Raw genomic sequence first — 12452 nt, forward strand, 5'->3', positions numbered from 1 at the left:
TTTGGTGACAAACCACAAAAACTATTAGCGCGTCAACTTCGCAAATTGGGTGGGGAAAAAACAATATACAAAATTAGAACAGACAAGGGAGAAACATTAACACTGCCTAAAGATATTAATGATAGATTTCTACAATACTACCAAAAATTGTATTCATCTAAAATAACAGAACAATCAACGGGAATGGAAACATTTTTACAGAATTGTAAGTTTGCGGATCTAGATCAGAAAGAGAGAGAATTACTAGGGGCTGAAATTACGATAAAAGACATCGAAGAGTCAATCAAATCGTTAAAAAACGGAAAGTCTGCAGGACCCGATGGTCTAAATTCTGAATTTTATTAAAAAAATTATGATTTGCTTTCCCCACGCCTACAGACAATGTACAAATACGCCTATACTCAACAGAAACTCCCAGAAACTAAATGAATCTACAATCATACTCATACCAAAAACGGACAAGGATCTTGAAGACCCAGGTTCATACAGAGCTATAGCCCTCTTAAATACTGATCAGAAAATATTAACTAAAATTCTATCTAATAGATTGAGTTTAGTGATCAGCAAATTAATACATCCCGACCTAACAGGGTTTATCCCCAAACGGTATTCATTTTATAATCTGAGAAGATTATTTAATATTATATACTCCAATAGAATCCCTAACGCAGAGCTAGCAATTATCTCGTTAGATGCTGAAAAGCATTTGACCAGGTAGAATGGCCATATTTATTTTCGGTGATGGAAAAATTTCAATTAGGAGAGACGTACTGTACATGGGTTAAATTGTTATATTCTAATCCAACAGCTAGAATATTAACAAACAAAATGTTATCAACTAAATTTAATCTCTCTAGAGGCTGTAGACAAGGATGCCCACTATCCCCACTATTATTTGCCCTTGCAATCGAACCCCTAGCAGAAAGCGTTAGAAACCATCCAGGAATATTTGGATACAATACTAGAGACACAAGGAATAAAATCTCCTTATATGCAGATGATATACTAATATATATTACAAAATTAGAAACTAGTATTCCAAACCTATTAAATCTAATAACTCGATTTGGTCAGTTTTCGGGATATAGAATTAATTGGAATAAAAGCGAAATCATGCCAATAACAAAATTCAATTTACATACAATACAACAATCTCCTTTTAAAATAGTTAAAGATAAATTTAAATACTTAGGAATCTATGTAAATAAGACATATACCTCCTTATTTAAACTAAATTTCCCACTCTTACTGAATAAACTACATAAGAATATTCAATACTGGAAAACACTCCCCATTTCTATGCTTGGGAGAATAAATGCTATAAAAATGATTTTTTTTACCGCAACTGCTGTACCTACTTCAATTAATTCCGATACATATCCCAAAACCTTTTTCAAAAAAGTCGACTCCATTGTTACAAGTTTTGTCTGGGATTATAAGAATCATAGAATAAGTAAAAAACATTTATGTAAGTCAAAGATAAATGGAGGTTTGGCTTTGCCAAATTTCTTATTTTATTTTTGGGCAGTCCATATTAAAAACATGAATTTCTGGCTGGAAGAAATGGATCAACAACCAGATTGGTTAATGATGGAAAAGGAAGACTGTCTACCTTTTGAAATTGGACCGATCATATTTGCCCCCACAAAACTGCACAAAAAAAACCTATAAAGAAAACCCCATAATACATAGTGGAATACGAATTTGGAAACAAATAAAAAAAGATTTAAAATTGAATAATATACCACTCTGCCTTCCCATTGTAAATAATCCTTTATTCAAATCATCCTTTATGGACAAAGGTTTCACACAATGGAAAAATTATGGAATCAAAAATATAGGACATCTTTATGGGAAAGGTACTTTTCCTTCATTTCAAGAGTTACAACAGAATTATGGACTGCACTCAAATAATTTCTTCAGATATCTACAAATTAGAGATTATGTTAAATCTAATACACAAGCCTACAGGAATAGGGAATCAGAAATTCTTGATGAATGTTTGAACAAGCATCCTAATACTGAAAAACTAATAGCTTATACTTATAACACCCTACTAAACAACGAGGTACCACCGACCGAACCATATAGATACAAATGGGAAAATGAAATAGGTCACCCTATCACGAAAGATATGTGGGACGAAAGTTTACAACAAATACATCAATGTTCATTAAATGCTAGACATACTTTAATACAATTCAAGGTCTTACATAGACTACACTACTCTAAGAGTAAATCCCAGGGGCCTGATCAAGGCTATCTTTGGACATTGTGTGAAACCAGGGAAGAAAATGCAGAGGCTCTGCAGAGATATTTGTATTACTGTTAGGCATGGCTGAGATACCGGAAGACTAATGTGGTCCCTTTACTTAAGAAAGACAGTTCAGGAAAGGCAGGGAACTACAGACCAGTGAGCCTAATGTTAGCGGTGGGGAAGTTACTGGTGGGGATTATGAGAGGATCAACTTGCACTTGGAAAGGCAAGGACTGAGGAGGAACAGTCATGATGGCTCTGTGGATGAGAAATCATGCCTCAGGAATTTGACTGGGTTTTTCAAAAAAGGGACCATGGAAATTGGCGAGGGAAGGGCAGTAGATATTGCCACATGGACTTTAGCAAGGCCTTTGACATGGTCATGTATGGCACACAGGTCCAAAATTTAGACCATAAGGGATCCAGGGTGAGCTATTCAATCGATAGAAAACTGGCTATAGACGTGTTTGTGTCGAGCTGTTTTAGAGTTTGGCCTATGACCAGTGGTGTGCTGCAGGGATCAGTGCTGGGTCTACTGTTGATTATCATCTATGTCCATGATTTGCATGAGTATGCGATTGCCTTGGTTAGTAAGTTGATGAATAATAAATTAGTGGTACAGTCGACAGTGAATAAGGTTATCTAAGATTGCCACAAGATTTAAATCAGCTGGGACAGAGGCCCAAGGAATGGCAGATGGAACTTAACTTGAACAAGTGCATAGTTTTTCATTTTGGCTGAACAGTAAATGTCACCAGACTGTTGGAAGGATGTGGTTTTGCTAGAGAGAGTACAAAGGAAATTCAGCAGGATGTTGCCTGGACTGGAGGACTTTAGCCATGGGTGGAGCTTGGAGAAGCATGGTCTGTGTTTCAAAAACATGAGGGGATAGGTTTGAGGTAAGGCACATGGAGTTTTAAAGGAAATCGAAGGGTTCTTTTTACAAAGGGATTGATTGATATCTGAATCATGTGCCAGAGAAGGTGGTGGAATCGGATACAGTCACCGTGTTTAAGAAACATTTAGACAGATAGATAAATATGTAAGGCATAGAAGATGAAGTCCCAATGCAAGCAAATGGGATTAATATACGTGGGCAAAAAGATCAGCATGAATGCGGTGGGCCAAAGGCCCCATTTATTGGCTGGACGACTCTGTCCATCTGAATATAAAATGATCATATTTAGTGGGGAAAAGAAGCAGATTCTCCAAACATATCACCAACTATTTGTCCTGGTACAACCACATTGTTACTAGGGCTAAGGTGCCACACCAGCGCCACTACTTCTTCAGAATAACAAAGCATTTTAGCAGCTCTCCAGTGACTATCAATTTCTGCTTATGCACCACTATAGAAATCATTTATCCAGCAGCATCATAGCTTGCTGGTCTGTCCGGGATCTCAAAAAATGTGGAGAGTTGTGGAAATAGCCCAGTCCAACACATACCAGCCTGCTCCATCAACTTCATCTACACTTCATGATACCTCAGGAAAGCACCCAACATAATCCAAGGACCACTCACAACCTGGTCATTCTATTTCCTCTCCTCTGCTGTCAGGTAGAAAATATGACAGTTTGAAATCACGTACCAACGGATTCAAAAACAGCTATTTGCCCGCTGTTATCAGACTGTTGACACCTTTCATATGTTTCCAATCTTCCAATCCACCTCGTTGTGGCCCTTTGCACTTTGTTTTCTTTTCGCACTAATGTATTGTATGAGTGAACGATCTCCCAGCATTACATGCAAAATAAACGTTGTCACTGTACATTGCTACATTTGACTATAATAAATCAACTCCAAAAACTAAGAGATGACAAAGGCCTGAGGTTCACAGAGATCTTAGGGTCATGTTGCATGATTTGTAATAACTCGCATGCAGACGCAGACAGAATTAGTGAACTTAACAGGTTACCTGATGTATTCAGGTTATTATCTGAATGGTGGCCGATTAGGAAAGGGGGAGATGCAACGAGACCTGGGTGTCATGGTACACCAGTCATTAAAAGTAGGCATGCAGGTGCAGCAGGCAGTGAAGAAGGCGAATGGTAAGTTAGCATTCATAGAAAAAGGATTTGAGTATAGGAGCAGGGAGGTTCTACTGCAGTTGTACAGGGTCTTGGTGAGACCACACCTGGAGTATTGCGTACCGTTTTGGTCTCCTAATCTGAGGAAATACATTCTTGCCATAGAGGGAGTACAGAGAAGGTTCACCTGACTGATTACTGGGATGTCAGGAATTTCATATGAAGAAAGATTGGATAGACTCGGTTTGTACTCGCTAGAATTTAGAAGATTGAGGGGGGATCTTATAGAAACTTACAAAATTCTTAAGGGGTTGGACAGGCAAGATGCAGGAAGATTGTTCCCGATGTTGGGGAAGTCCAGAACAAGGGGTCACAGTTTAAGGATAAGGGGGAAATCTTTTAGGTCCGAGATGAGGAAAACATTTTTCACACAGAGAGTGGTGAATCTCTGGAATTCTCTGCCACAGAAGGTAATTGAGGCCAATTCGTTGACTATATTTAAGAGGGAGGTAGATGTGGCCCTTGTGGCTAAAGGAATCAGGGGGTATGGATAGAAGGCAGGTACAGGATACTGAGTTGGATGATCAGCCATGATCATATTGAATGACGGTGCAGGCGCGAAGGGCCGAATGGCCTACTCCTGCACCTATTTTCTATGTTTCTATGTAAGGGAGTGGGGTTGCAGAAGGCTGTATGCATAACAGGTAGGTGATTTCAACTTCCATTACAATGAGTGGGTCTGCTATAGATTCGAGGCTATGTAGACGGGGTGGAATTTGTTAAATGCGTCCAGGAACGATTCTTCAAGTAATATGTGGAAGGGCCTGACAGAGAGGAGGCGACACTGGGCCTCCTATTGGTAAATCAGGCAGAGCAAGTGACTGAAGTGTCAGTGCGGAGCCAGTGACCATAATTATATCAGTTTTAATAAAAAACAAGTAAATACATTATATTTCAGACATACAGTGAGTTGATACCGCAACTGGAGTCTGTGTCGGGTGTTGGACTGTTTAAAAATACAGGGTCGCTCATGTATGAAAGAGGCGAATCCGATTCCAGGGATCAGAGACTCTGAGGAGCGGCGGAGTCAGCGAGTTTAACAGTTACTGAGCTGGGAAACTACACGTAACCCCCGAGAATCCACAGCACGGGTCGATCGTCGAGGTAATTCCACACTGGGAACTGTGCAACGGGCCACCTGTCTGAGCTGTGAATGTGCAGACGTGAACATTGTGTTAAAGAGTGTGTTGAAGGGGCGGGCGGCTCAGGCTGATGTCAATGTGTTTGTGGGTCCGAACACTTTGCCGGATTTCTCAGCCCCACTGGTGAAAAATGTAAAGCTATCAGTGGCACGCGATCGCCCCACTTCCCAGCTCAGTCCTGAAGTTGGAATTAACCGGATAGTTTACGTTGGTTTCGATATTTCTGACAATAAGCAGCGAGCATGTGAGCGATCGGGGCAGAGAACGCCCTCAGTGCAGCAGTGAAACCGGGCGAAATGGAAAGCGCTGCCTTTAATTCGTATCAAATCTACTGGACAATAAACATTCCGGTCTCAGAGATGTACCGAGGCCAGTTTAGGTCTCCGAGCTATCTGATTTTAATTGGAATCGGAGAATTTTTGAGGACAGAGAAACACAGCGAGGCGAAGGGGCCGTGATCTGAGAGCAGGATGTCTCCGCCGCGTCCGCTCGCTGCCTTTAAGTTGCGCTGTGCCGCCGCCACTCGCTTCATTTCTCACTCAGTCCTGAGTGTCAGAGAGAGTTTGTGCAGAGTCACCGACATGACCGAGACCGCAGCCGCTGAAGCGGCTCCTCAAGCCGTCCCCGCCGCCCAAACCAAGGCTCCCAAGAAGAAGAGGGCGCCCGCCCGGAAGAAGGCAGCCGGTCCGAAGCTGGGCGACCAGATCGACAACATTGTGGCGGATTGCCACGATCGCCGAGGGATGTCTTTCTATGCGATAAAGAAGGGATTGGCCGCCAAGGGTGTGGATGTGGAGAAGTGCCGCCACCTGATCAAGACGGGCATCAAGAGGAAATTAGCAAACGGTTCCCTGGTTCAGATCAAGGGCGTGGGCGCCTCTGGTTCTTTCAAGACCGGCCAGGGAGAAGGCGCCGTGAAGTCGGCAAAGAAAACGGTTCCAGCAGCCAAAACCTCCAAGAACAAGAAATCAACGTCCAGGAAAACCCCGATCAAGAAATTACTGGCAAAAAAATCTACCACCAAAAGATCATCGAGATCTCCCTACAAGAAAGTTGTGGCCAAGAAACCAGCGCTTAAACAAATGGCGGCGAAGAAATCATCGCCCAAGAAGGCGGCGCCGAAAAAACAAAAAAAGGCCGTAGTCAAAAAGGCGAAGGCGGCCAAGAAGCCGGTAAAAGGCCAGGCGAAGACCAAATCGGCGAAACCCAAGAAGGCAGTGAGCAAAAAGTGAATTATAAAGCGCACATGGTAAAGACCTGAACCCAACGGCTCTTCTCAGAGCCACCCACATCTCTCAGGAAAGAGCTGATCCAGACTCAAGCGATCCCTGTCCCAGGACAAGCTCAGTGCCATTGGGGACTCGTTTAAATTACCGGGGGTTCCTTGTAACTCGCTGACATTCGCTGCACCCCCCGGTATCCAGTATATGGAATACAACTAAATGGTATGTCCCGGCTAAACCTCACTCGGACTGGGCATACGTTTGGCTTCAAGCTGAGTTCAAAGCCGTTTCCTTGTCAGTGAGACAATAACACTGACAAAATCCCCGCCTCAGAGCCCATGCATCAACTCAGTAATATTGCCCAATCATCCGTGTTAAAAGCTGCTGAACTCTGTGGGGTGGGCGATATCGGCAGAGGGAACGGGCTCCGAGGATGAACCGGAAGGAGACAATTTAATTTGACAGCGACAATATCACTGACTGACTTTTACCACGGAATGTCTGTCTGAAAGTTTGGCCGGTGCGCTAAATTTCGGGTGGTTTGTGGGCAAACCGTTTGAAAAATGTTTTCAGGAAACTGGGGCGTGGAGCTGGAATATGAGAGGAAGCTGTCTGTCACTTTGTCTCCACCTCTCCCCGCCTCGCACTCTCTGCGTATCTCGGGCAGGTCGGGGCGCTGCGTATAAAAAGAGACAGCACCAGTTAGATTATCACTGAGCAGCGACTCGAGTGAAGCAGCATCATGTGTGGTCGAGGGAAAGGAGGCAAAGGATTAGGCAAAGGCTGAGCAAAGCGCACCGCAAAGTGCTTCGCTATAACATCCAGGCCATCACCAAGCCAGCTATCCACCGCCTGGCTCGGCGTGGTGGGGTCAAGCGGATCTCGGGTCTGATCTACGAGGAGACTCGCGGGGTGCTGAAGGTTTTCCTGGAGCAAGCGCAAGACGATCACTGCCATGGATGTGGTGTACGCTCTGAAACGACAGTGCCGCACTCTCTACGGGTTCGGTGGCTAAATAACTACCCCCTTTATTCCAACACAAAACAGGCTCTTTTAAGAGCCACCCACAACCTCACAGAAAGAGCAGTGGTTAGGTAACAGATTGAAATGCGTTTTATTAAACTAGTTAATCCACCACTGAACATAGCAGTTTTTAGCTTGATCACCGCGGTCATTAGAATGCAAAGCCGACAGTAAAAGATCATACACAAGGCGATGACAGTTTCCCTTTTACCTTTTCCTTTTACCTATATACCTCCAGAACAAGAGGTCACAGTTTAAGGATAAGGGTGAAATCTTTTTGGACCGAGATGAGGAAAACATTTTTCACACAGAGAGTGGTGAAGCTCTGGAATTCTCTGCCACAGAAGGTAGTTGAGGCCAGTTTATTGGCTATATTTAAGAGGGAGTTAGATGTGGCCCTTGTAGCTAAAGGGATCAGGGGGTATAGAGAGAAGGCAGGTACAGGATACTGAGTTGGATGATCAGCCATGATCATATTGAATGGCGGTGCAGGCTCGAAGGGCCGAATGGCCTACTCCTGCAACTATTTTCTATGTTTCTATGATTAATGCAGCAACAGGAGGGTCGACTCCAAACCGTTCCCCGGGTAACAGTCGCTTATTTCCAGACACGAGCAGAGCTGAATTCCGTCTGCACCGGCGGGTAATTTGAAATTCAACCCGCAACCAATGATATTGCAGTCCGTGCTCTCTGGTTGGCCGAGCTTCCCCCACGCCACATGCTGGTCACACATCTCTGTATCCCACCCCACCGACCCCAGACCTTCTGAAACCGCCGCCTGATGCTGACCAAAGATCCTGCTATAAGATCTTTGATGCTGACAAACCTGCAGCCACTCGCAAGAATTGGACACCATGAGTGACATCTCTGCTCCGGCCCTTCACCAACGCTGCAAAAGCAGGTCCCAGAGCCAGCACCGTCATTCAGTCCCTGTATTTCACACTGTACTCCCACTGTTGAAGGAGAATGGCCCGGACCAAGCAGACAGCGCATAAATCGACCGGAGGGAAAGCTCCTCGCAAACAGCTGGCGACCAAAGCGGCGCGGAAGAGCGCTCCAGCCACGGGCGGAGTGAAGAAGCCTCATCGTTACAGGCCCGGCACCGTGGCTCTGAGGGAGATCCGGCGCTACCAGAAATCCACCGAGTTGCTCATCCGCAAACTGCCCTTCCAGCGCCTAAACTCCCACCTCTCCACCAACAACAAACGGCTCTTTTAAGAGCCACTAATCCGGCAGAAGAAAGAGCTGGGACTTTCTAATGTCCTTTTACATCAATGTTCACTTCTTTCTGCGGGCTTTTATCTGAATTGATGCCGCAGACACTGCTGCTGAGTGGAGTCTGACTTCAGTCATTCAAGTGTAACTGGTTTCGATGTAAATGCCAACACGGCTCATAATGGTGTGTACACGACCAGCCCCTGTTCGCTCTGCGCCCCCTTTTCTCACGCGCTCCGGGTTCAAGGTCAACAAACGCCTTTATTACGCACTTTCCACGCGCGCCCCTCAGTCGCTGATCAGTCCTTCCACAGACACTGAGTTACACTATCTCCATAATGATGAGGCCGGTTGGAGGGACAAAGGCGGCGACCACATACTCCAACTCCAAGTAACGACCCACACAGCGCTGACGCTGGGCTTGTGGACTCTGGAGTTTAGAAGGATGAGAGGAGTTCTTATTGAAACATATAACAGTGTCAAGGGTTTGGAAACGCTGGAGGCAGGAAACATGTTCCCAATGTTGGGGGAGTCCAGAACCAGAGGCCACAGTTTAAGAATAGGGGCCATTTAGAACGGAGACGAGGAAACACTTTTTCTCACAGAGAGTTGTGAGTCTGGAATTCTCTGCCTCAATGGATAGTTCTGTGGAGGCCAGTTCTCTGGATACTTTCAAGAGAGAGCTAGACAGGGCACTTAAAGATAGCGGAGTTTAAATACTCGTTTAATAGTTCTGCCTTTTCATTGTTTCCCATTTTCAAGTTATCTGACTGATTGTAACTCTGATATTTGTCTTCATTAATCTTTTCCTTTTTCCATATCTAAAGATGCTTTTAGTCCATTTTTATTTCCCCACAAGGTTTCTTTCATGCTCTTATTTTTACCCTTCTTAATTAACCCCTTTATCCGTTGTTGAGTTCTATAATTTCTCCCAGTCCTCCAGTTTGCAGCTTCCTCTGGCCAATTCTCTACTTCTTCCTTGTTTTAACACTATCCTTGAATTCCCTCATAAGCCACAGTTGAGACCCCATCCCAGTTTTATTTTTTTGCCTGATAGTGTTGAACAATTTTTGGAGTTCATCCATGCGGTCTTTAAATCTTTGCCATTGCATCTCCACCGTCAACCCGTTAAGTATAATTTGCAAATCTATCCTAGCCAATTCCCGTCTCATACCTTCAAAGTCTCCTTTCTTTAAGTTCAGGACCATAGTGTGAATTAACCGTGTCACTCTCCATCCTAATGCAGAATTCCACCATATTATGGTCACTGTTGCCCAAGGGGCTTTGCACAACAAGATCACTAACTAATAATTCCTCATTACACAATACCCAGTCCAGGATGCCCTGCCCTCTTTTCGGTTCCTCAACATATTGTTTTAGAAAATCATCCCGTATACATTCCAGGAAATCTCCTCCTCAGCTCAGTACCAATTTGGTTGGCTCAAACTGTATGTAGATTAAAGTCATCCATGATAACTTCAGTACCTTTACTACATGTATCCCTAATTTCCTGATTGATGCTATCCCCAACCTCTGTACTGCTGTTTGGTGGTCTGTATACAACTCCAACAAGCGCTTTCTGCCCTTGGCTATTTCACAGTTCTACCCATACCGATTCTACAGCATCCAAGCTAATGTCTCTCCTTGCTAGTGCATTAATCTCCTCTTTAACAAGTAGTAGCACCCCACCCCCTCTTCCTTTCTGTCTTTCCTTCCTGAATATTGAATACCCCTGGATGTTTAGCTCCCAACCTTGTTCACCATGGAGCCATGTCTCTGTAATTCCAACTATATCATATCCCTTAACTACTAACTGCGCATCCAATTCATCCACCTTATTACGAATGCTCCTCGCATTAACAAACAAAGCTTTCAGGTTTGTTTTTCTTATCTCCCATCTACATTTTGCTGCTGTCCTCCTTTTAAGGCCCTCTGTCTCCTTGCATTGGTTCCCATCCCCCTGCCCTGTTAGTTTAAACGTGACTTTTACTGTACTTATTCTCGTTAACAGCACTCATACGCTGCACGTTGTTGACCCCCCCACTGTTTAGTTTAAACTCACCCGTGTAGCACTAGCAAACCTGCCCGCCAGAATGTTGGTCCATACCTTCATTAAGGTACAACCCATCCCTTTTGTACAGGTCACCCATGCCCCATGAAGATATCTCAGTGGTCTAGAAATCCAAATTCCTGCCCCCTGCACCAACTCCTTCTCCCTGTTTAAGAAAGAACCGCAGATGCTGGTAAAATCGAAGGTAGATACAAAATGCTGGAGACACACAGTGGGTGAGGCCGCATGTATGGAGAGAAGGAATAAGCGACATTTTGGGTCGAGACCCTTCTTCAGACTGATGTCAGGGGAGGGGGTAGGACAAAGAAACAAAGTTGGCTGAGACAATGGGACTAGTGGGAGGATTGGGAAGGAGAGAGAGAGCAAGGGCTACCTGAAGTTCTCTAACTTCAGGTAGCCAACGTTCATACCGCTGGTTTTAAATTACCCAAGCAAAATATGTGCTGGTCCTCCAATTTGCACTGGGCCTCACTCTGACAATGGAGGAGGCCCAGGACAGGAAGGTCGGATTAGGAATGGGAGGGGGAGTTGAAGTGCTGGGCAACCGGGAGATCAGCTTGGTTGAGACGGACTGAGCGGAGGTGTTCAGCGAAATGATCGCCGAGCCTGCGCTTGGTCTCGCCGATGTAGAGAAGTTGACACTTGGAACAGCGGTTGCAGTAGATGAGCTTGGAGGAGGTGCAAGTGAACCTCTGCCTCACCTGGAAAGACTGGTTGGGTCCTTGGATGGAGTCGAAGGGGGAGGTAAAGCGGCAGGTGTTGCAGCTCCTGTGGTTGCAGGGGATAGTACCTGGGGAGGGGGTGGTTAGGGTGGGAAGGGACAAGTTCACCAAGGAGTTACGGAGGAGCGGTGGAATGTAGACAGGTGTGGAGATGGGAAGATATAGCCAGTAGTGTGATCCCTTTGGAGGTGGCACCAGGGAGACAACATACCATCCTCGAGTCTCGCCTGTCACCACAGAATCTCCTGTCCGCTCCTGACAATGGAGTAACCCACCACTGTTGATCGTCAATAGTCTAATGTCCTTTATGCAAAGAGCGATCTCTAACATTTCTATGAATAGAGTTTGTACCCATAAGTTAGGAGTTTAAAATGGTAAGAATGCGTTCTTAAGAATCTCTCATGTAATTAATTCACATTGGGTGTGTCTTGTTGGTGGGTTAGGATGGAATAATTGCGATGCGGGGATGCAGTATCGCACACAGATGTGTGATTATTTTGATTTTTTTGCCTGAAATAACATTTTCTTTTTGGGCGGGCTTTTCAAACCTGTTATTTTAGGGCCAGGCGGTTATTTTCCGCGCAACTCCGGTTATTGTCTGCTCATTGGAGAAAGAGGCAGCTGTACGATTGGCCTATTTGAAATCACCAATGAGATGAAGCTCTGCGTCACCAATGGGAAGCGCTCCACCGCATTCCTCTAGAAGCTA

The 12452-nt window shown here is 44.7% G+C and overlaps 2 protein-coding genes and 1 pseudogene across 2 annotated transcripts in view; all 3 read left to right on the forward strand.

Moving 5' to 3' along the window:
- Positions 1 to 12452, forward strand: part of LOC116968571 (histone H2B-like) — a 64477-nt gene that overhangs the window by 33667 nt on the left and 18358 nt on the right. The window lies entirely within an intron of this gene.
- On the forward strand, positions 6021 to 6753 carry LOC116968500 (histone H1-like). Its single transcript, XM_033015267.1, has one exon. It carries the CDS (start codon positions 6071 to 6073, stop codon positions 6719 to 6721), a length of 651 nt encoding a protein of 216 aa, XP_032871158.1. The 5' UTR covers positions 6021 to 6070; the 3' UTR covers positions 6722 to 6753.
- On the forward strand, positions 7443 to 7751 carry LOC116968596 (annotated as a pseudogene).

The sequence above is a fragment of the Amblyraja radiata genome, chromosome 45, assembly GCF_010909765.2.
Source record: "Amblyraja radiata isolate CabotCenter1 chromosome 45, sAmbRad1.1.pri, whole genome shotgun sequence".
NCBI classification, from domain to species: domain Eukaryota; kingdom Metazoa; phylum Chordata; class Chondrichthyes; order Rajiformes; family Rajidae; genus Amblyraja; species Amblyraja radiata.

Coding starts and splice junctions, on each gene's coding strand:
- LOC116968500 (XM_033015267.1), top strand. CDS start 6,071: ATGACCGAGACCGCAGCCGCTGAAGCGGCTCCTCAAGCCGTCCCCGCC.